The sequence below is a fragment of the Schistocerca gregaria genome, chromosome 1 (assembly GCF_023897955.1).
Source record: "Schistocerca gregaria isolate iqSchGreg1 chromosome 1, iqSchGreg1.2, whole genome shotgun sequence".
Taxonomy (NCBI): Eukaryota; Metazoa; Arthropoda; class Insecta; order Orthoptera; family Acrididae; genus Schistocerca; species Schistocerca gregaria.
In genome coordinates, this window is record NC_064920.1 from 229,288,149 (window position 1) to 229,309,679 (window position 21,531).

Here is a 21,531-nt window from a genome sequence, read left to right on the forward strand (position 1 = left end):
TGACACTATCACTGAACCAATGCAATACCACTGTCCCTGTATGGCTGCTGTTTGTCCACTACCTCTTTTTGTTCTGATTTAAGTTTTATATTGGACGCCTGTTAGACAGGGATTTGCTCGGGTCTGCAGCGGCATTTGTATTGGTGCCTTTTCCTGCAAGATCCTCACATTCCAATATGACAATTTCACTATGTGTCTGTGAGCCAAGAATCAATTGTAGAACTTCATTTGTATTGCCACTCAATGCTGCACCGAGCAAGGCCGGGATGGTTCCTTTGAAAGGGCATGGCTGACTTCCTTCCCAGATTGAATGAGACTGCTGTTCGATCTCTTCCACCAAATCAAACCAACCTCAACACGGCAATTGTAATAGGCCTCTAAAGGTCTTCTTGAGACTGTTCTTCCACTTGCATGTTGGATGATTTGGAATAGGCAATTTCTGGTGATGCACTATTTCCTCCTCTGGCAACAGGACCAATCAGTACATGGTGCTTGTGGCATACCACTGTCAAAACAATACTCTTTAATTTTTTATCTTTTACTTGCTAAAAAGAACACATCCCTACATATACATAGGAATGGTCCTCTACTGTGGATATATATTGGAAACAGACAGGTCCTACCCTTTAGGTGTGGGTTAGAAAGGGTAAGACAAGTTTCAAAATATTCTGTGATATCAGGATTTGTCTCCCAGTTACTATGGTGAGGATTTAACTGCCATGAAAATGAACAGTTCTCTCCGCAATCAAACAGCAGACAGCTGGTCATAGAATTAGCGGCTCTCTGACTTGATCTTAGCTGTTAACCCTGGAACTGGTCTAGGTCTCTTGATCCACAACATAATCAAGTTTTTCTTTTACTTTTAAGCTGGATAGTTTTCAATAGGCTACTTTCCTTTGATGCACAATACCATTTCGCAACAGAACCAACCAATCTATTGTGCTCAACATACCACTGTCAGAATGACACATTGTAGTTGATTGTGTTTTATTTGCTAACATGATTCCATCTTTATATTTACCTATTGCTCTGTACTGTATGATAGGTTTGTATTACAAGGCAGAATTTAATTTTCAGTTTTTGAAAATTTATTGTAACTATATAGATTAAAAAATCTTCTCATCACCAAGTGGCAGCACCTTTTTGTGTTTGTGTTCTGCCACTACTTGATGAGTAGACTTTTTTAACTATCCTGTTACATTATGCAGAGTGTTTCCACAAAAGCATGCAAAAATTTAATAGGACATAGAGTATGCTCCACTGAATAATATGAGGTAGGAAACCTGGAGTCGAACAAGCCAGCTTAAGGAGATAATAGGAGTAAATTCACAGTACTGTTTACTTTTTTAATTTACAGTAGTTACAGTTACCTGCAAATACTATCATTGACACAACTGACACCATGAATGTACCATTCATTTTTTTTTATGTGAACAAAGAGATTGATGCCACTGATGATGTAGCATTCATAATGTATCATTGGCTTGGTTACATTGCAACATGAATAATTTTTAACTTCCATCAGTTTCAGAAGTTAGGGGTGATACTCTTTACAAATTAAAGTTTGTTTGCAGCTAATGGGACATTTAATACATAGTTTAATATATGGCCCAACATAAACACCTCAACATCAATTATGCACAATAATTGGTATCCTCTCTAATCTGCAAGAGCATTGGGTACGTCTTATCTTTAATGTCATCCTGAATTAAGTGTTTAACTGTATGTACTGGATTAATTATGTGAGGTTCCAGTATTCCTTTCTGTGCGTTTACTATGACAAAAATTAACAATTGATGTTCTCTTTCTAAACCTGTAAATATTGATACTAAAAGTATTACTGTTTGTTAATGGTAGTGATTGTAGTCGGATGCTGTCTTTTGTGATCAGAGCTCTTATCTAGCCTGTCATGTATCTGTGAAACTTTTTTTACATTTCTGTTAATTTTTTCCTCATTACATACAAGGCTAACTACTGTGTGATTGAAACTTGTCAAAGTTGCTTTGACTACTGTTACATGGTCTTTCAACTGTGCTAGCTAGGTGGTATACCAGGAATATGGTTGCTCACTACTTTAGTAGCAGCATCAGTTATGGAAATTACTATCAAACTCTGGCTCTGGCCCAAGCAAGACTCACGTCACCTATGCAGAATATTCTGGTGGCAGTTATATGTAAGTGCTATCATCTAATAGAACGTGCATTGAAATTTTCGTGTAAAAGTTCATGTAATCGATCTGAATCAGCTTGGGTCTTCATCTTGTAGGAATGTTTCCCTACCTGATTTATTAAACTGAATACTTGGTAGCAAGATGTGGCATGTTAAGTGCTGTAAGAACAATGCCTACCATTGTTAGAAAAAAATGACACTTTTCAACGCTGAATCTCCACACAAAAGGAACATAAATTAGTGTCAAAAATTAACGGTTCTTGGAGAAAGTCACTTGCTAATTTTTAAGGAAAATAAAGGAGCATGTGGTAAGAGTGGGAGTCACTGCAAGAAGTTGCCACCTCATCCCAGATTATCCACCAACACAATAATGAGTTCCTACTGGCATGAGGCGTGGGATTAATTTTGTCTCGCAGGAAATATTGAGACGCAAGATCAGGAACGTAGGTCACACAGCCACCACACACGTTAACAGTGGTGACAGGCAGACTCGGATAGTACCCACGTGGGCTCAAAACGCATGCCTGTCAGAATGTTAGCAGTGAGAATTTTCAGTAAGTCACGGGGCTCCACTGCAGATGTGGAAACAATGTGCATGAATTTTTAATGTTGAGTGTCTTGACATCAAGCATGTTGCCATGTGCTGTATCCATCACAGCACAGGTGCAGGACCAAACCAATGTTGACGCCATTAGAAGATGAGCCAGACTGGGAGCGAAGCTAGGTTGGCGGGAAGCCGTGCTGGAACCCGAGCTACCTTCTTTGAAACAGTAGCCAGCAACCATAGTATCCTGGTATACAGTCACATGGCAGAGTCAACAGCATGTAGCATGTAGCAGAAGTCATTACATGAAGAAAAAACTCACTGCCTTAGCAGATGGACATAGCGATCTAGGAATGTGTGCAACTGCTAGGGTTGATGTGTATCTAAGGGTTGCCACAGTCAGATACATACAGCCCTGCAAAATCACTTTTTTCCATTGCAGATCAAAAATGGTACCAATGACGCCAAGATTGTGTAGATGAATAAGAGAACAAAACATAGTTTGGGAAGTTATGTATCATATCTTTGCTCTTCTTTCTTTTTGGTTCTTGTTTATTGGTTTTTGAGTTCTCTCCACTTCAGAAACTCTTTCTCACTGTCAGTATGCTACCTAAAACTGTTGTAATCCTCACTTTAGCTACAACAACATTTATTGAACACAGATAAACTTCTGTAACAACAGACAGTTTCATCTATTAGTTCACAAAAATAAACAATGTCCCTGTCCTGGATTTCCATATCGTTCAATATGCACTGCGAGAAAGGGATCAAACTTGGCTATAAGTTAAAGAGACATCATAAATTGACCATTATGTAATGAATGGAATCGTTCAACGTGTCCAAGTAGGAGAGGTCCACGACTTCTTAGCTTCTTCATTACTGCAAACACCCTTTTCAACACACGGTGCCGTTACATTTTTTTCTGTCTCAACATGTGACAGTTATCTATTGTTCCAAGTGACTTTTTTCTTGTTAAGAGTGATAACTCAGAATTTTTGTGTTCAAGTGAATTCTCATAATGAGATAAAATATTAGAAATATTTTTCCAATCTGCAATACCATTAGTAGCAATCGTGGCCTTACCTCTGGACAATTTACATGGAGCTCAAAAAACAGCACTGGTGCTGTAGGAGTATACTAGAAAATCACGCGGAGTTGATTCACCATTTAAAAGTTTACGGTAAAATACATTTTTGCACAAGTATCTGGTTTTATCACCTTTTGATCTTCTTGAATTAGAAAAATCACCATTACAATTTTGATTCATTGACACACTGTTCTGTAGGATCATATACTAACAAGATTATTTATATTTGTAATGTCTGACTCAACACTTAGTTTTTGTGAAACTCGAAATCAGGAACAATTTGCTCTTCATTTTTAACTTTTGTTTTGTCTGTATTTACTTCTTTTACAATAGCTACAGTGCCAGAAATATCATCCATACTACTTGAAGTCGAACCAACAATATTTTTTCCAAAAAATTTATCTACTCTGCCACATGTTTTTAGAACATTGGCTTCTTGTTCTCACCTTTCCTTTGATATTTTCCGAAATGCCACCACACTTAATTTTGCACTTTTGCTTTTTTCACTGTTATTCATGTTAAGGCACTTACGAAATTGTCAACCAACAGTCTAAACAAAAGGAAAAAAATTGCAAAAGGAAGGAAAGAAAGAAAGACTGTATCCAGCTCAAATCATGAACACAAAGCTTTCTACTTTAAACACGGCACACAAGCAGAAAGATTTTTCCTTTAAATATGGACCGATGAACTGACCAGCTCAGATTACTCGACGTAACTGTGCTATGAAAGAACAACAATGCAGAATAATTTGATTTCATTGTCATCTGTTTCTCTGTTGTCAGTGAACAGTAGAAGCGCACCTGCCGGCTGGAATTTGTCTCGTAAAGAAAATGGGACAGTCCATATTCTGGCTTCTGTTTCCCATGTCGCCAGAATTTTAGCTGGAACACAAATATGTTCTGAATATTCTTTACACTGTCTTTCTAATTTAAAAAGCAAATAAATTTTGCAATTTCTTCCAGTGAGGTGTGCTGTATCGACTCTTATCCTACTTATTCGTATAACATTTTAGTGGTTTCTGTGGGCAGAGAAGACAGACTACAAAGTTTAAGTAGTCTTGTTGGCAGTTGATATGGTGTGTTGTCATTTGTGTGAACACTGCTGTTATGTCTACGCACAAATGCACATTTTCTTCCAACATAAAATAAAAATAACATTCCCTCGAAGAAAAAAGCTTATTTAAGAAATTGAATATGAAATTTTCAATGCCACGTACTATTCAATTGCACAGAGTGAGAACTTTGATATTGTGCAGACTGCAACAAAATAAATGAGAAAAAGGAAAGTTGGTAATACTTTTTTTGCCAAAAAAATAACTAAGTAAATAATAAAAATAAATTTTTTAAACTGTTGTGAAGTGTATTTCACACATTATTAGACATTCTGCTTATGTTTTTTTCATATAAATGTGTTCAAAAATGTAAAACATTCTCAGTATCAACATGTTTTGTTAAACAGGTGTCATTAAATCAAAGCTCAGATGTTGAACACCACAGAGCTTTCACATTAATTACAGCAATGGAGTGTTGACTTTATACTTCCCCTTAATTTCAACAAGAAATTTAAGTAGAGTCAAGTTTTACATACTGAGGCCCACACATGTTACAGTACTTAAGAAATTGCTGATTAGTTTATCACAGCTTTTCAGTGGTCTTGGTATTTTCTCAGGGAAAATATAGTAGGCTTGAGTAGAAGCCGACAACAATCTCGGAATAACAAAATTTCAAACATTGTATTGTAGATTGCCGTCCCGAGAGCTTACTTCAAAATGTGTGCAACAATCATGAAGAAACCCCATGTTAAATTTCCATTCAGTCACCAAGTAAACTATGTACGAGGGCTATCCACAAAGTACATTACGTTTTGGAATTAAAAATAAATAAAGTATTGGAAATGTTTCTTATTATATACAGATGAAAGCCACACTTAAATACTACTTTTCTACATAGTTGCCATTTAAATTAAGGCACTTATCGTAGCGATGGACGAGCTTGAAAATTCCTTCGTCGTAAAATTCGGCCGCCTGCGCCTTCAACCACGTGGTTACCTCTTCTTGAAGCTGTGTGTCATCATCAAAACGCTGCATAGCCAACCACTTCTTCATTGCTGGGAATAAGTGGAAGTCACTCGGTGCCAGGTCGGGACTGTACGGCGGATGGGGAAACAACTCCCACTTACAAGATTCAAGAACATCACGAGTGGCATTTGCCTTGTGGGCCCGGGCGTTGTCGTGAATCAGCAAGATCTTTCAGCCCAACTTTCCCCTGCGGTTGTTTTGTATTGCTCTTCTGAGCTTGTGCAGAGTTTTCCAATATCTTTGAGAGTTTATTGTAGTGCCTCTTTCCAGGAAATCCACAAATATCACACCTTTTCTTTCCCAAAAGACAGTCAGTACATGGTTGAAGGCGCACACGGCCGAATTTTACGACGAAGGAATTTCCAAGCTCGTCCATTGCTACGATAAGTGCCTTAATTTAAATGGCAACTATGTAGAAAAGTAGTATTGAAGTATGGCTTTCATCTGTACATAATAAAAAAATTCTCCAATACTTTATTTATTTTTAATTCCAAAACGTAATGTACTTTGTGGATAGCCTTGGTATATTTCCAAGATTGTATTGTTGAATTTCATTCTTAAGGCTTATTGAAACTTGCAAGTTATTTAACAATATTAAAAAATTTTGTCATTTGTAAGTGCTATTATTTTAAAAATGTAAAAAGTTAAAATGAGTACAGAGCAAAAAATGCCAACCCCCTTAAGGTGCCACCCCTAGGCCCGTGCCTAGTGCACCTATATGTTATTACGCTACTGGTTAGATGAGGGAAACTGCCTAAACATCACAGCCAGGATGGCTGGCTCACCAACCCTCGTCATTAATCTGTGAAGCAGATTCAATCCATAGTTGGACAGCAGAATGTACATTAAATACTCAAAAACATGTCTGGGTGACAAAGAAATTGTTTACAGAATAGAGCTGTAAACAACCAGATGGATAGCTTTTAGTATTGGTAATCAAAAATATCAATAAAAGACAAATATATTAATCACTCATATTGAAATCTGTGTACTTTGAAAATTGTGTTTGAAAATGTTAAAATATGTAAACTACTGTAAATGCAGACAACACAGTCGGTTGACACTGATGTAAATGTAAGCATTGTTTTTTATAAAATAGTCAAAAATTCATTGACAAAAGCTGGGGTCTCTGTTTTTTCCTTTATTCCTTGAATAGTCCAAAACATCACTTTCTGGACCCAGTCAGTGAGTGTGGCAAGATTTATCTGCTATTTTTTGTCCTCACTGACAATAAAAACTCCTGTGTTATAAAAATAATCAGGTAACCTCATCAAATGAAAGTTGTGTAACACTTTTATCCTGCTGCCAATATTATTGATAACAAGCAAAAAAGTTTTGCAAATTTTATGTTCTCTAAACATTATTTTACACTAGATCTGTTAAAGTTTGTCACTAACAGTATGATTATGACAGTAGTTGTAAAATCCCAGTTCAAAATGTTTGATATACAGAACATAGAAATAGTAGACAGAAACAGATCGAGTGCTTGGAAAAAACTGCTGCATAGTGTAGTGCAATAGGTCTGCTTTGTGAATTTCTGGTCTGTTATTTGGAAGTCAGTCACAAGAACATTAGCACATGCCACTTTTTTCTTGAAATATTTTGATTATACATTGCCTGACAAAAAAGTGAAGCATCCAGAAGTTGTTGTTGGGTGTCAATGTAATTTCATACAAGTACACATCACCAGTATGTATGTATGTAAAAGACAGGTACAATGGCAACCAGAGTGTTTTACAGTTGTTAGTGTTTTGTGTTATCAGACCTGGTAGGATATGTAAAGGACGTGAATATATCATTTGTGGAGTGATCGCTGTGAAGGACAGGAGATGATGTGCGAGACTGCAGTGTCAGCATGTGACAAATTTTGAAAGATTCGCAATTGTGGGTCTTCATTTGACCGGCTGGTCGAATCATGTCACATTTTGATTTGTGGGGCATTCCAGTGTGAAAGTGGCCCTATTTTTGACTGCATGGAAATGCGAGAGCAGGCATACTCATCATCAAGGTTCTGACTGCCACAGCAGAGGACACTTTATTGTGCACCACACACATTGCAACCCCCTTCACATATATGCCTGCCATCCAAGAGTAAGTAGTGGACATACTGCCACTTTCTGTGTCGTAGCACACTGATTGTTGGAGACAAGCAGCAGCCAGACTAGGGAATTACCATCCCATGAATAAATTGTCATTAACATACACCACCAACAGCTGCATTTGGAATGGTGCTACGATCACGAGACAGGACCTGCTGATGAGTTGCATTGTTTTCAGCAATAAATCGTGGTTGTGCACTACCCCAGATGACCATCATCGGCAAGTTCGGCAGTGATCTGGGAAGATATCCCATTCTTCCAACATTTTGGAGAGACAGCGCTGTTACTCTTGGCATTAGGTTTTGTGTAACCATTGGGTATGAGTTCACGATTCCATGTCATGGTTGGTAATTGTTGAGGGAAACCAGGCAGCACAATTGTACATCACAAACATCTGGTGTTCTCATATGTTACATCTCATGCAACAGTATCACGGTGCCATTTTTCAACAAGACGTGCTCATTCACTCATAGTATGTGTCTGTATGTACTGTCTGTATGATGTTGAGGCATTCCCATGGCCAGCAAGATCCTTAGATCTGCTCCCCAACAGAACATGTGTGTGACCAGCTTAGATGTCAACTCTGCCCCAGTGCCTGTATCCAGAATATAAAGGACCATTTACAACAGCTGTGAACCAGCTTGCCTCAGAGCAGGAGACAATGGCATTGTAACACCCTTCCCAACCAAACCTGTGAATGCATCCAGGCCAGAAAAGGTGCAACAATATACTGATAAGTGGGTTTATACAGCCAAATTCTTTGTAAATTTGGCTCAATTTTGTAATCACTGAAATAACTTTACATATCCTCTCAACCAATAAAGTTTCATTTTATTTAATCACCCCTCCTAAATGTTTCACTTTTTACATCAGCAATGTATTTAACACGTATATATAGTCAGTAAGCCATGCAAAAATGTATTGCTTAACATACTTAGCTTTATATACTGCAACAGACTGTAAGAAAGCAGAGTATTGCCACAGTAGGATTGAATAAAAAGTTCTTGGGTTTCCATCTGCATCAAGTAATTTAAATTACATGAACTTTTGGCCGAGCAACTCTTGGCCATGGTCAAGTGATATAACTGCAGTGGGCGGCTAGTATGTCCCTTATATAAAGTAAGTGCCAGTTGTGATGTCAGTGGTGCTTACGGCATCTTCTTATATGGGCATATGTTGGCTCAGTGTTCATTGTGCCTGCTTCAGCCGCGCAGTTGCTGGGTCCCATGCTGCGCTGAGCTGCAGGCCACACTCTAAATAGAGACTGTGGCCAGGAGGTCAGCACAGCATGGGATCCAGCAATCATGCAGTTGAAGCAAGCACACTGAACACAATGTCAACGTATATATGAAGATGCTGTAAGCACTAGTGACGTCACAGTCAGGAGCCAATGTATATAAGAGGCATATCAGCAGCCCTCTGGCAGGCATTATCACTTGACCATGGACAAGAAGTGCTTGGTCGAAAGCTCATGTAATTTAACGACCTGATGCAGCTAGAAACCAGAGAACTTTTGATGTAATGTATTAGGTAGGGTAATAGTAGCAATGCCTCACTTCATTATATTAAGGTCTCTCAAGACAAATATGTAAAAGAGATGTCAGTCATAGCAGTTTCTGTTATAATTGTTTGGGATCAAACGCTACGTTCATGATTTGGCAAGTGTATACCACATAATGGTAGCAGCCAGTGATCTCTACCTAAACTGGATATCAAATCCAGCTTTAGCTTTCTAAGTGTGCTGGCTAAAGATCCTCTTACTTTGTATCTTACCCAACTAAATGGCAGCCATGAAATGTCATTAGAATGCAAAAGAAAATAATTTTCAGTTGCGCACTCACATTAGCCTTTTACATTGTATGTTCCAGATTTCTGAAGAAGATAACTGTTTCGAGACTGTTGCAGAAAATGGTGATAATTCTGTTGTATAATTTCAAAGATCCGTGACATCCCGATATTGGTTATGCATTACTTCATTTATACCTGTTGCAATGCTGAGCAACAAAATGAGATGCAGCAGAAACCAATAAATTAGGTAATATATTTGCCAAATTTTAAAATAGGTATTATTTATAAAATTGAGAGAGTGCAGATACTTTCCAAATAAAGTTGATTTCATTTGCTCAGGTATGCCACTACTGATAAATATTACATATGGACAAACAAGTACTGGGTGGTTGTAATTAAAGTGAAGCTACTAAAAGTGACAGCAAAACTTGATAGATATTGTAATGTGCCGATGTACATGAGAAAAAAAGTTAGTTCCGGCACTCTAAACAACCTCATCGACATCTCCAGTGCACATATTGAACAAACTGTATAAGTGGTGGTTAATAATCAAATAAACATTGTCTTTCTCACATGTGTAACCTTTCCTGCTCACATCCTGATCCTAATCTCTTATATATGGTAATGTTTCTGTATGTATTTCTTGCATTCACAGCACCAGATTTTCACGTAGTGGCCAAAACTGGGAATCGGTTCCACATTAATGCATTAGAATATCTGCCAAGTTTCATTGTCATACAATAATTACAGCCCACACTGGATCCCTGCGAGTAGCTCCACTTTGATTATAACCAACTGGTAATTATTAAGCATAAACTAAACTAATGTTAAAATGTTCAACACCACCTACACCTCAATGCACAATTTTACATACTTGCTTCTTGAAACGATGCATTGTGTGCTTGTGTTAAGTTGGCACTCACTTTTATAGACATACGAAGACCTCCATTAAAGAAGGTTGTATATCGCAATTTCATAATGTTCCAGGAAGTAAAAATAATGGTTGTTTTCCCTTTGATACTATTTATTTATACATTTTATTATGTATGGTCAAGTGATGCAGTATGTGTTACAGAACAGCAACATGTATTTAGCATATTATGCAATATTTAGAAAGTTATCTTAATTTTTTGTAGCTTTCTGTGTAAGAGCAATGCATATTCTGTAAAAGTACATCGTGAAATAATGTTGTATATCAAAAAAGAATTGATTTTCTGTTACATTGACAAAAAACAGTGTAAAGTATTAACAAAATATATTATCTGACATACAAAAAATACAGTGTGTTTAAAATACCCAAGTTCAAAATAGTTGGAAATAAAACTAGTTCTGTAAAGGACACGAAAAAAGTGGACAGAGGAAAAAATAGTTGTACTGTTCACTAAGAAGGTAAGTTCCAATAAATATTCCCTGTATTGTACATCAAGATAATCACACATATTCAACAAGTATCTCATTTTGTCTGCCGCTAGAGGATGAAGAAGAAGCACTTTATGCAATGAAGGGAACATAATAACAGGTATAAGGATGTTAACTTTAAGCTGAATTTCTCTTCTGTCTTTAGACAAGACCTGATGACATTATGATTAACAAGAAAGTAACTATTTGTTTTCAAGTTTGGATCAAATGCCATAATTCCTTCAAGAGCATTGACAGCAACAGTCATTCTGTCTCATTTCCATTGTAATGAAAGGTGGACTTAAACAAGTGTTAGATATAACATACTTCCATTCATATGTAGTCACGACATCTCTACTCTCCTTTTTTTCCAATTAATGCAAAAGTTGAACAAAAGTATTTGTCAAGTTGTTGTTTTTGCCCAAATCAGTGGCCAGACCAAGCAACTTATTGCAGTGAACAATTTTTAACATTATATACAATGTTCATGTATGTATCACTTTTAATGTAACTTTTTCTTTTTTAAGCAATTTTTACCAGTTGCAGAAACCTAAGATTTTCCATTCCCCCTACTTTTCTTGGCATTCTGCTTCCAATTTGATGGACCTATTTTCCTTTCTATGCTTTTAATGATACAGTATCCTTTGGAGTTAAACGTACATCAACTTCCATCACATTCATTATGGTAGCTTATCTCCTGTAGCGTACCACTTTATTCCATTGATAACCCGGCTTTGTCAAAAATCTGATATACAACCTTCTTTGAGGGAGGTCTTCAATACTGCATATGTGACGATGTATTTCCGTCCACAGAGCATTAAATATAAAGTTTTCAGGGAAATTGTGTGTACTTACAGGTACTGCAGCTCATCTATTTTGAAAACACATGTACAAGATGGAAGATAATGAATTTCAGGAATAGTGTTACAATGCTTGTCAGTTTCCTGTAGGATATCACCACTTATCAAATCCATGAGACAGATTGTAAAGTTCATAGATTATTTAAAGGAAGCAATTATTCTGATCATATAGACATCTCATAATTAAGTATTGCACTCTCTTGCTGATCTAATAATTCCCTGGTTCAATCAGTGCTATAGCCCATGATACAATGGTTATAATCACTCACAGATCAATTGAAATGTTTTTCCTTTCTACAACATGACACACGACAGGAATCTGCTGGTACTTCGCAGTTCTGTATTCAGATGGCAGGTTACAAGCAGTTGACAGAAGTGTTGCCTTCTTCCATCATCCGTGACAGCCAGGAATTGAAACAAGTTGAATATCAGAAAGAGTTATTTGCATATGCTACATACACACATTGATTGTTTCTCAACAAAATCTCCTTGGCTGTTGAGACAGAACAGTGTACTTTGTTTCCTGTTCCCCTGTACAAGAATATCTGCTGCTTGCCTGTGATGTCATGTTGTCAGTTTCCTAGGCTTCTTATCTTAAATTAAATGTCATCTTTAAATGTAAGCATTTTTAGGTTAGGCTTTACCGTGACTGTTACTGACATTAAATAAAGTACAAGTTTACTGTTACTGGTAACAGTAAACTTGTTGTTTCATTAAATGTCATCCTCTAAGCCAATTCTTAAAAAAAAGAGGCATGAAATTCAGACTGTAGGGTCTTCTCTAATTTGAATTGTAGAGTTGACAGGACACAATTGGATATTGTCACATAGCAGAGAGATACTTGAGGCAGCATGTCTCTCTGTTTTGATGTAATTCATAGCCTTGATAATGCCTCACATTTTTCTTCAAGTCAGCATCCTTACGGTTTGGTACAGCCTGCGACAATCTCAGAGTAGCAAAATGTGATATCACAAGAAGTCTCAGGTGCAAGAAATTGAGTAAGATGACATTGACCCAAACAGCAGAAGCTATAAACTTTTTGTTGCAGTGTGATTGAATATTAAACATGTTTGGGTTGTGTGGTTGTTTCTCCTTTGTAGTAATGTCATTTTTGTTTCTGTAGAGTGTAAATCTATGTTTCATCATGTGGCACTTATGCTTAAAGTCCCCACCTTCTTTCTCCACATGCAGCAGAAGTATTAATGTGACCTCATTAAAATGTACCCAACGTACACAAAGCTTCCAATATCAACACCAAAGAGTGCTAGAAATTTGCATGTATCATTTGTGACTTCAGAACCATTTTCCTGTGCTCATCTCGCACAGCTTGACCCACATTACACTGAATTCTGTATGGTGTTCATGGCATACATTCAGTGTTCACTAAATTTCCAGCACCACACATATTCTAGATTTATCCTGTGGTGGATGCCTGCTGCATTTTGTTCCTCTGCTTGCACAAATAGCATTTTTGCCCTAAAAAGTAGTATGTGCCAAGTTTACTTATTTAAAAGAAAAACTTTATCCAATTCACCTGTTCCACCTTCTGACAAATTGATTTCAGTTCTTTCAGTATAGTCTATACTTTGTCAAGTCACATATGTGAGAGATGCAAGTGCAGTGTGCAGAAAGGGTAAAAAAATGTATTGGGGAAAGATCAACATCAAGCATCATGCTGAATAGCGGAAATTTAGTGCTGAGGATATAAAATTAGGGCAAATTAAGAAACCGTCGCATGGTAGGCATTTCCAGAACAACAATGAGGTGAAACATTATCTACAAATCCAAAATACAGATTCTGCCAAGTTATACGTTGCTGGGCAAAATGTGTCACTGTGGTGGGTGAAGATTTAGAGAAAAACTAACACCATAACCAGTTCACAAGCACAACTTGATTATTTCGATGTGATAACTGAAATTTATATGAGTATCCTGCATACAGGTTAGGTTTGCAATGGCAGGCAACAGGTTTTTCTACATGCCAAGCCATGTACAAAACATGGAGCAATGGTTACCTTGTTCATCCCTACCAATGGAATGCACTGGGCACTTCGTCAGTTTCAGTGTGTACAAGGGCTAAGTATGCTATGGTCTAAAACTTTCATCTCACTGTTGTTGTTGTTGTTGTTGTTGTTGTTGTTGTCTTCAGTCCTGAGACTGGTTTGATGCAGCTCTCCATGCTACTCTATCCTGTGCAAGCTTCTTCATCTCCCAGTACCAACTGCACCCTACATCCTTCTGAATCTGCTTAGTGTATTCATCTCTTGGTCTCCCTCTACGATTTTTACCCTCCACGCTGCCCTCCAGTACTAAATTGGTGATCCCTCGATGTCTCAGAACATGTCCTACCAACCGATCCCTCCTTCTAGTCAAGTTGTGCCACAAGCTCCTCTTCTCCCCAATTCTATTCAATACCTCCTCATTAGAAATGTGATCTACCCATCTAATCTTCAGCATCCTTCTGTAGCACCACATCTCAAAAGCTTCTATTCTCTTCTTGTCCAAACTATTTATCATCCGTGTTACACTTCCATACATGGCTACACTCCATACAAATACTTTCAGAAACGACTTCCTGACACTTAAATAAATACTCTATGTTAACAAATTTTTCCTCTTCAGAAACGCTTTCCTTGCCATTGCCAGTCTACTTTTTATATCCTCTCTAATTCGACCATCATCAGTTATTTTGCTCCCCAAATAGCAAAACTCCTTTACTATTTTAAGTGTCTCATTTCCTAACCTAATTCCCTCAGCATCACCCGACTTAATTCGGCTACATTCCATTATCCTAGTTTTGCTTTTGTTGATGTTCATCTTATATCCTCCTTTCAAGACACTATCCATTCTGTTCAACTGCTCTTCCAAGTCCTTTGCTGTCTCTGACAGAATTACAAGGTCATCGGCGAACCTCAAAGTTTTTATTTCTTCTCCGTGGATTTTAATACCTACTCCGAATTTTTCTTTTGTTTCCCTTATTGCTTGCTCAATATACAGATTGAATAACATTGGGGAGAGGCTACAACCCAGTCTCACTCCCTTCCCAACCACTGCTTCCCTTTCATGTCCCTCGACTCATAACTGCCATCTGGTTTCTGTACAAATGGTAAATAGCCTTTCGCTCCCTGTATTTTACCCCTGCCACCTTCAGAATTTGAAAGAGAGTAGACCAGTCAACATTGTCAAAAGCTTTCTCTAAGTCTACAAATGCTAGAAACATAGGTTTGCCTTTGCTTAATCTTTCTTCTAAGATAAGTCGTAGGGTCAGTATTGCCTCACGTGTTCCAACATTTCTACGGAATCCAAACTGATCTTCCCCAAGGTCGGCTTCTATCAGTTTTTCCATTTGTCTGTAAAGAATTCGCATTAGTATTTTGCAGCTGTGACTTATTAAACTGATAGTTCAGTAGTTTTCACATCTGTCAACACCTGCTTTCTTTGGGCCCATGTCACTGTTATGATGAGGAAATTCATTACATGCATGATGCAAGCTACTGCTTCAATTAATCAAATAAAATTGTATTAGATATTATCTTCACATTTGTATGAAAGTAAAATAAATTTAAAAATATACGTGAGTAGAGGCATCTTGTGGTCTTAAACAAGTCCTGTGTACAACAGCAGTTGATCATAAACATTAGAGAAGTAAGACTACAATATTATGTGCCACAGACTGCTTATGAATGTATTCTCATGCTTCTTTCTTTGCCATGTTGGATATCAATAGAAAAGTGGTACGTGAAGTAATGAGAGTATGAAGTGATTATTATTGTTGAATGATGTTTGCTTTGGTGCACGATGGAACATAAATTACATTGTCCCATTAGCCCTGTTCTTGGCAGAAAGAATCAGTTGGCACGTTACTTCTAACAAAAAGTTTGTTGTACTCAGTTCTCACAGGCATTGTTTAATGGGTGTATTGGTTTCAACTGGCTAGTTATTATCAAAAACCCATAAATACTTCTGATACAGCCTTCAACTAAAACGTCATTATGGAATATATACAATCAGAGGCAGTTTGACATCATTTTACCACACACATCCTGGTCCATTTTTGCTACTAATTTGTATGCACACTGAATACAAATCTTGCACTTGGGTGGCCCTTTCAGCTTGGCACCCCAAGTGGCTGCTACTAATTGTGACACATGCTGAATAGAAATCTTAGTTGTGGTGCCTCCGGCGCCCCCTCTCAGTTGGTGCCCAAAGCAGTGGCTTGTGTCTTAAACTGGCCCTGTTTATACCGAGTAACCTAGTAAACTGGTAGAGGCATTAATTTATGTGAGCATTGACTAAATAAACTTTATAAAAATTACTTTAACATTAGACAGCCCGCATGCAAGGAAAACAGTCGTCTACAACTGAACTGATGGATGGTTTCTCAGTCACTGAAGCTCAGATCAACATGGATACTACCACCATTCATTTCAATAGTCACTTACCAAAGTGTGTTAGTATACCCCTTACTTAGAGCTTTACTGATGGGTATTGATGTTACATCCACATATCTGGCCATTTAAGTTTCTCAAACATGAAGGTGGCATGCAACGAATGTCAGATTGCGATTCCTGAAAAATCAAATTATGGGCTTTTCAGGAGTATCATTGTCTACATTCTGTATTTAAGGAAAGATTATGTAGCAGGTTTCTCATTCATAAACTGCATATGAATTTTAACTGTTCCTATTTTAATGATGGGAAATGTCTACCAGCATCTGTCAGAATCCAATGGCAGCTGTATCATGGCCTATCGAAATTGCTACCATCATTCTGCAATGGTGCTGCTCACACTGATCTGGATACCACAACTGTAGTGCAGTTATGGAATTGATGGGTTAGGAGGGCTATACTTGTGCCATACAGGACAGACATATTGTTCACTGTGCAGAACTGTAAAACCATGCCATGTACCTTGAATCAAGAAATTGGGTTGTCAGTGCGGTATCATGTATCGATACCATCCAACTGGCATATCCAGTTGACAACGGAATAACAAGTTTCCGTCCAACTCCAATAGCAGTAGTGCGGAACCCTGCAGACCCAGTGGTGCACATCCACTGAGCCACACACCTTCTGCTGCTCTGTACTTCAAGTGCCCTGTGCCATCACAATATAGAACAGCCAGCTGCAGCCTCTCAGCCGACACTTGCTTGGAGCCATTTTGCTGCAGGACACCACACAGACACCATGTAATCGCGGCTTCAGCATTATTGTTGTTGCTATTGTACGAGCTGAACTCTATTTCTTGATGCATTATTTGTAATGAGTCTTCATACATTTGAAGAAATGCAAGTTAGTAATTCTTCTGTGTGTTGTATTAACTTGTTCGCTAATCGTTTCTGCTCCTGTCCAGCTTTCTTGCGACAACAGTTGGTGCACCACTCTCCTAGTTGACCTCTCCTTACCATTGTGTACAATGTCGTACAGAACATTAGCTACCAGATAAGCATCCATACAAATGGTGCAACAATGTCTAGAACAACACAAACTATCAGCACACTCTTGGGTACACACCATGATCACTTCTTGTTCACATCGCCCATAATTTGAACTGTATTTGTTACATTTCTCACTTAAGGATGGTGGCTGCGCCCAGTCTTCAAGGTCTCGATGACATTATCTTTCAACTAGATAATACGAAACCAGATGCTGCCTTCCTGTCCTGACCTACTTCGATACAGAGGATTTTTCCGTATCGTCCTAGCCAACATGTTCTCCATATCTCACTCCTATTTAAAACATCTGATCATAGGATGCCGAGAAACTGGCATGCACATCTTGCCAGCTACTTACAGTTGATGATATGGCATGAGAAAATATGGAATGACAAACCCCTATCTGTCACCCATGCTTAGTCTGACTTTGTGACTAGTTTACATACTCTACAAGCCATTGTACAGTGCATGGATGAGGGTACCTTGTACCACTACTTGCTGTTTCTTTTCCTGTTATAATCACAAATGGAACAAGAGAAAAATGACTTACTGTGAGTCCATAAGAGCCTTAATTTCTCATATCTTATCCTCTTGGGCTTTATACAAAATATATGTTCCAGTTTTCTACATTTTCTGAATAGTTGTTGATGAAACGAAAGTCATCTTCCCTCCAGGCATTCCTGTTCAAGTTCACAAAGCACCTCCGTAATACATGTCAATCAAACTCAACAGTAATAAAACTAACCTCTTGCCTCTGAATTGCTTTGATGTCGTCCTTTACCCAGGCCGCTAGCAGTACTCAAGAACATGTCACACTAGTTGTCTATACATAGTCTCCCTTACAGATGAGCTATGATCCCAATAAAAAAAAAAGGTGTCCAGTTGCCTTTTCTACTACCAACCTTTCATGCTTTTTCCATTTCACATCACTGTGCAACATTGCACATATATATTTAATCGACTTGATTGTGTCAAGCAGACTACTAATGCTGTATTCAAACATTATGGGATTGTTTTCCTACTCATCTGCATTAAGTTAAATTTTTCTACATTTAGAGCAAACTGCCACTCATCTAAACAACTAGAAATTTTGTCAGAATTATTTTGTGTCCTCCTACAGTCACTCAATGTGGACATCTTCCCATACATCACAGTGCCATCAGTAAAGTCTGGATTTTATGTAGTTACATATTCTATTCCTTTGTGTGTAGTTATAAGAAAAACTAAAATATTGATAAATGACACTTAAAAATAAAATCTTATTCAAAGTTTTAAATTACGCATTTTGAGGTATAATACATATTTCACAGTATACTATGTAAATTTCATTTTTTAACTTTACTTTTTCGTCACATAGCGAAAAAGGGGGGGGGGGGGGAGTTTTATTTCTGTATGTGTCATACTCTCCTGAATCCCATTACACTCAAATCTAAATTACACGAGTTTGATGTGGACAACAATGACTCATTTTAAACCCTCAAAGAAACAGTTGTTCTTACACAGCTGCAGGATCAACCTACATCATTTATAGTAAATTTAACAAAGAAATGTGTTTTGCACTGGCTGCAGGGAACTTACCCTGGGACAGACTTTAGGACCTGAACTTAAATATTTCGGACAGGAATACTGCAGCCTCAATGTTCCTGAAGAGTCCACTCAGGTGAATTACATGGATTCTTGCTATGTTGATATTTTAGAGAAAATTAGGGCTGATATTGGCAAATCACTTGCATGGATTTCTGATCACGAGACAATGGATGCTGCAGGCTGGACTCTTAAGACTGCATCTAAACTCTATTTAATGTATTGTAAACTTTTGGAGGCAACAAACAGTTCAACATTTGGTAGATTCATCGATGATGGACTTTAGAAACTATAGCCGGATGGCATAAAAGAAGAGGGGGTCCTACTGATGTACACAAATGCAGCTCCATACATGTTTATAGCAAAGAAATCACTTAATGTATTTTATAGAAACTTAGTGCATGTTACATATTTGGCTCACACATTGCAATGAGTGGCAGGGACAGACATCAATTCAAAGAAGTAAATACAATGATGTCGGCAATGCAGATTTTTCTGAAATGTCCTAACTGTGTACAGTGCTATAAGCAACAGTAGCAGCTACCTGCTTTACCTCAGCCTCTGGAGCCAGTGATAACAAGGTGGGCAACAGAGTGAAGCTGTGAAGTCAGTGAAGGAGGGATTTTCTTTTGATTGTGCAGTGACTGTGAGTGAATCCTTGTCAGCAGTCAACAGTTCTAAAGTGCTCAGTTCAGTTTCATACACTGCTAGTCACTTCCGCTGGCTTCCCGACATTATCAAAAAACTGGGATCTATGCTGAACTAGAATTCTGGTACTCAAATCTTGTTATTTTGTCTTGCTTATTTAATAATGAAATTGTAGAACCCACTGAGAATATTATCCGTAGCACAACTTTATTTACAGAAAGAACATTTGAAAAGCATGTATATTATAATTCCAAGTGCTGGAATAGGAGACGCTAGTACTTCAGTATCTTGTAACAAATATGAACTGATTAACAATTAAATATCTAATGTCATAGGTAGGCTAGTCAAATATCTTTTCTAGCAAAAAAAAATGAATTTTGCATGTACTTGCTTCGTTTCATATTTCACCAATTTTGCTTATATATTTATGTACATATTACTCAATTCAATATTACATAAAATCCAGGCACTCATCACCAGTGAACAGTCACAGATTGCTGCTCACCCTATCCATATTTTCATTTATGTATATTGAGAACAAGACCGGTCCTGTAACACTTCCCTGGGGCACTGCTGGTGATACCTTGTCTCTGATGAACACCTGCCATCAATGACACCATACTGGATTCTATTACTTATGAAGACTTCAAGCCATTAGTTGCTGCCACAGATCTGGTTACTAATTTTCACACATTCAATGAGGGGTGCTCAAAAAGTAATAGGGATTTTTGTTTCTCTTAAAGAATCTTTATTTACTCATCAACTGCAACTTTGTCTCCTTCAATGTAATTCTTCTCAGATATGATATGTTTGTGCCAGTGCTTTATCCAATCTTGGAAGCACTTCTGGAACTCACTTTTCATTACGGTGTTCAGTTCCTTCAGTGGATTCTGTTTTTATCTCATGAACGGAGGCAAAATGACATGCTTTCATGGTTCTGGTCAGCCTCAGGAATAGAAAGAAGTCAGAGGAGGCCACATTCGGTGAACATAGTGAGTGAGGCAAGATAACGGTTTTGTATTTTGCCAAAAAATCTCAAACAAGCATTGATATGTGGGCAAGAGCATTGTCGAGATGCAGTTTCCACGAGTGGTTTTGAAGCAGTTCTGGTCATTTACTTCAGATTGCTCTTTGACCATAAGCCAGGAATTTGTGATGCACTATGCCATTGTAATTGACAAAAACAGTGAGAAGGATCTTCATAAGTTACCGAACTTGAATTTTTTATGGTTGTGGCTCTTCATTGGCATAACTGGGACAGTGTTTTAATGTCATACCCAAACACACGTTTCATCACCTGTTATAGAACCTTCTTTGGCATCATTCTGTTATTTATGAGCGATGTCTACTCAATGTCACACATTTCGTGTCCAAAACATCTGGAAAAACTGCTTGCCCTGAGCCAAAGGATATTCCAACATGATCAGCAACCTCTCTGATGGTGATTTTCCACATTATCGCAAGTAACTGATGTGCTAGGGCGTCAGGGACAGTCGTCGTCATCATCTCTCGACCCTCTTTGAAACATTTATACCACTCAAACTCTTGTCTTACTCATAATAGATTCACCAAAAAGCACAATCAATATCTCAAATGGGTCCTGCACTTAATTCCACTTTTCAAGCAATACTTAATGCAAATTCTTTGAGTCATCAATAAACTAAATATTCAAAACAGCTGAAAATGCAAACATTCATCAGAAACAAGTGTGCCAACAACATAATAAAAACTTTTGAAAATCAGATGCATAAAACCTGCAAAATTAAAAAAAACTTTTTATTACTTTTTGATCACAGCTCTTATACCCTTAAATCATGTAGAAATACTAAAGTATTCTTCCTAT

General features: G+C 37.7%; 1 protein-coding gene across 3 annotated transcripts in view; it reads left to right on the forward strand.

Annotated features, from left to right (window-relative positions):
- The window catches only part of LOC126338109 (mediator of RNA polymerase II transcription subunit 29), a 47,488-nt gene that overhangs the window by 16,165 nt on the left and 9,792 nt on the right, over positions 1-21,531 (forward strand). For 2 of the 3 annotated variants that reach the window (XR_007565099.1, XR_007565100.1), the window contains exon 5: positions 9,845-10,011. Coding sequence is in view for 1 of the 3 variants with exons in the window: in XM_050001526.1 (XP_049857483.1) it covers positions 9,845-9,852 (8 nt within the window). In the remaining 2 variants the exon portion in view is untranslated. Of the gene's footprint in view, positions 1-9,844; positions 11,044-21,531 lie in introns of those variants that run through there. The other variant, XM_050001526.1, reaches the window with a different exon arrangement.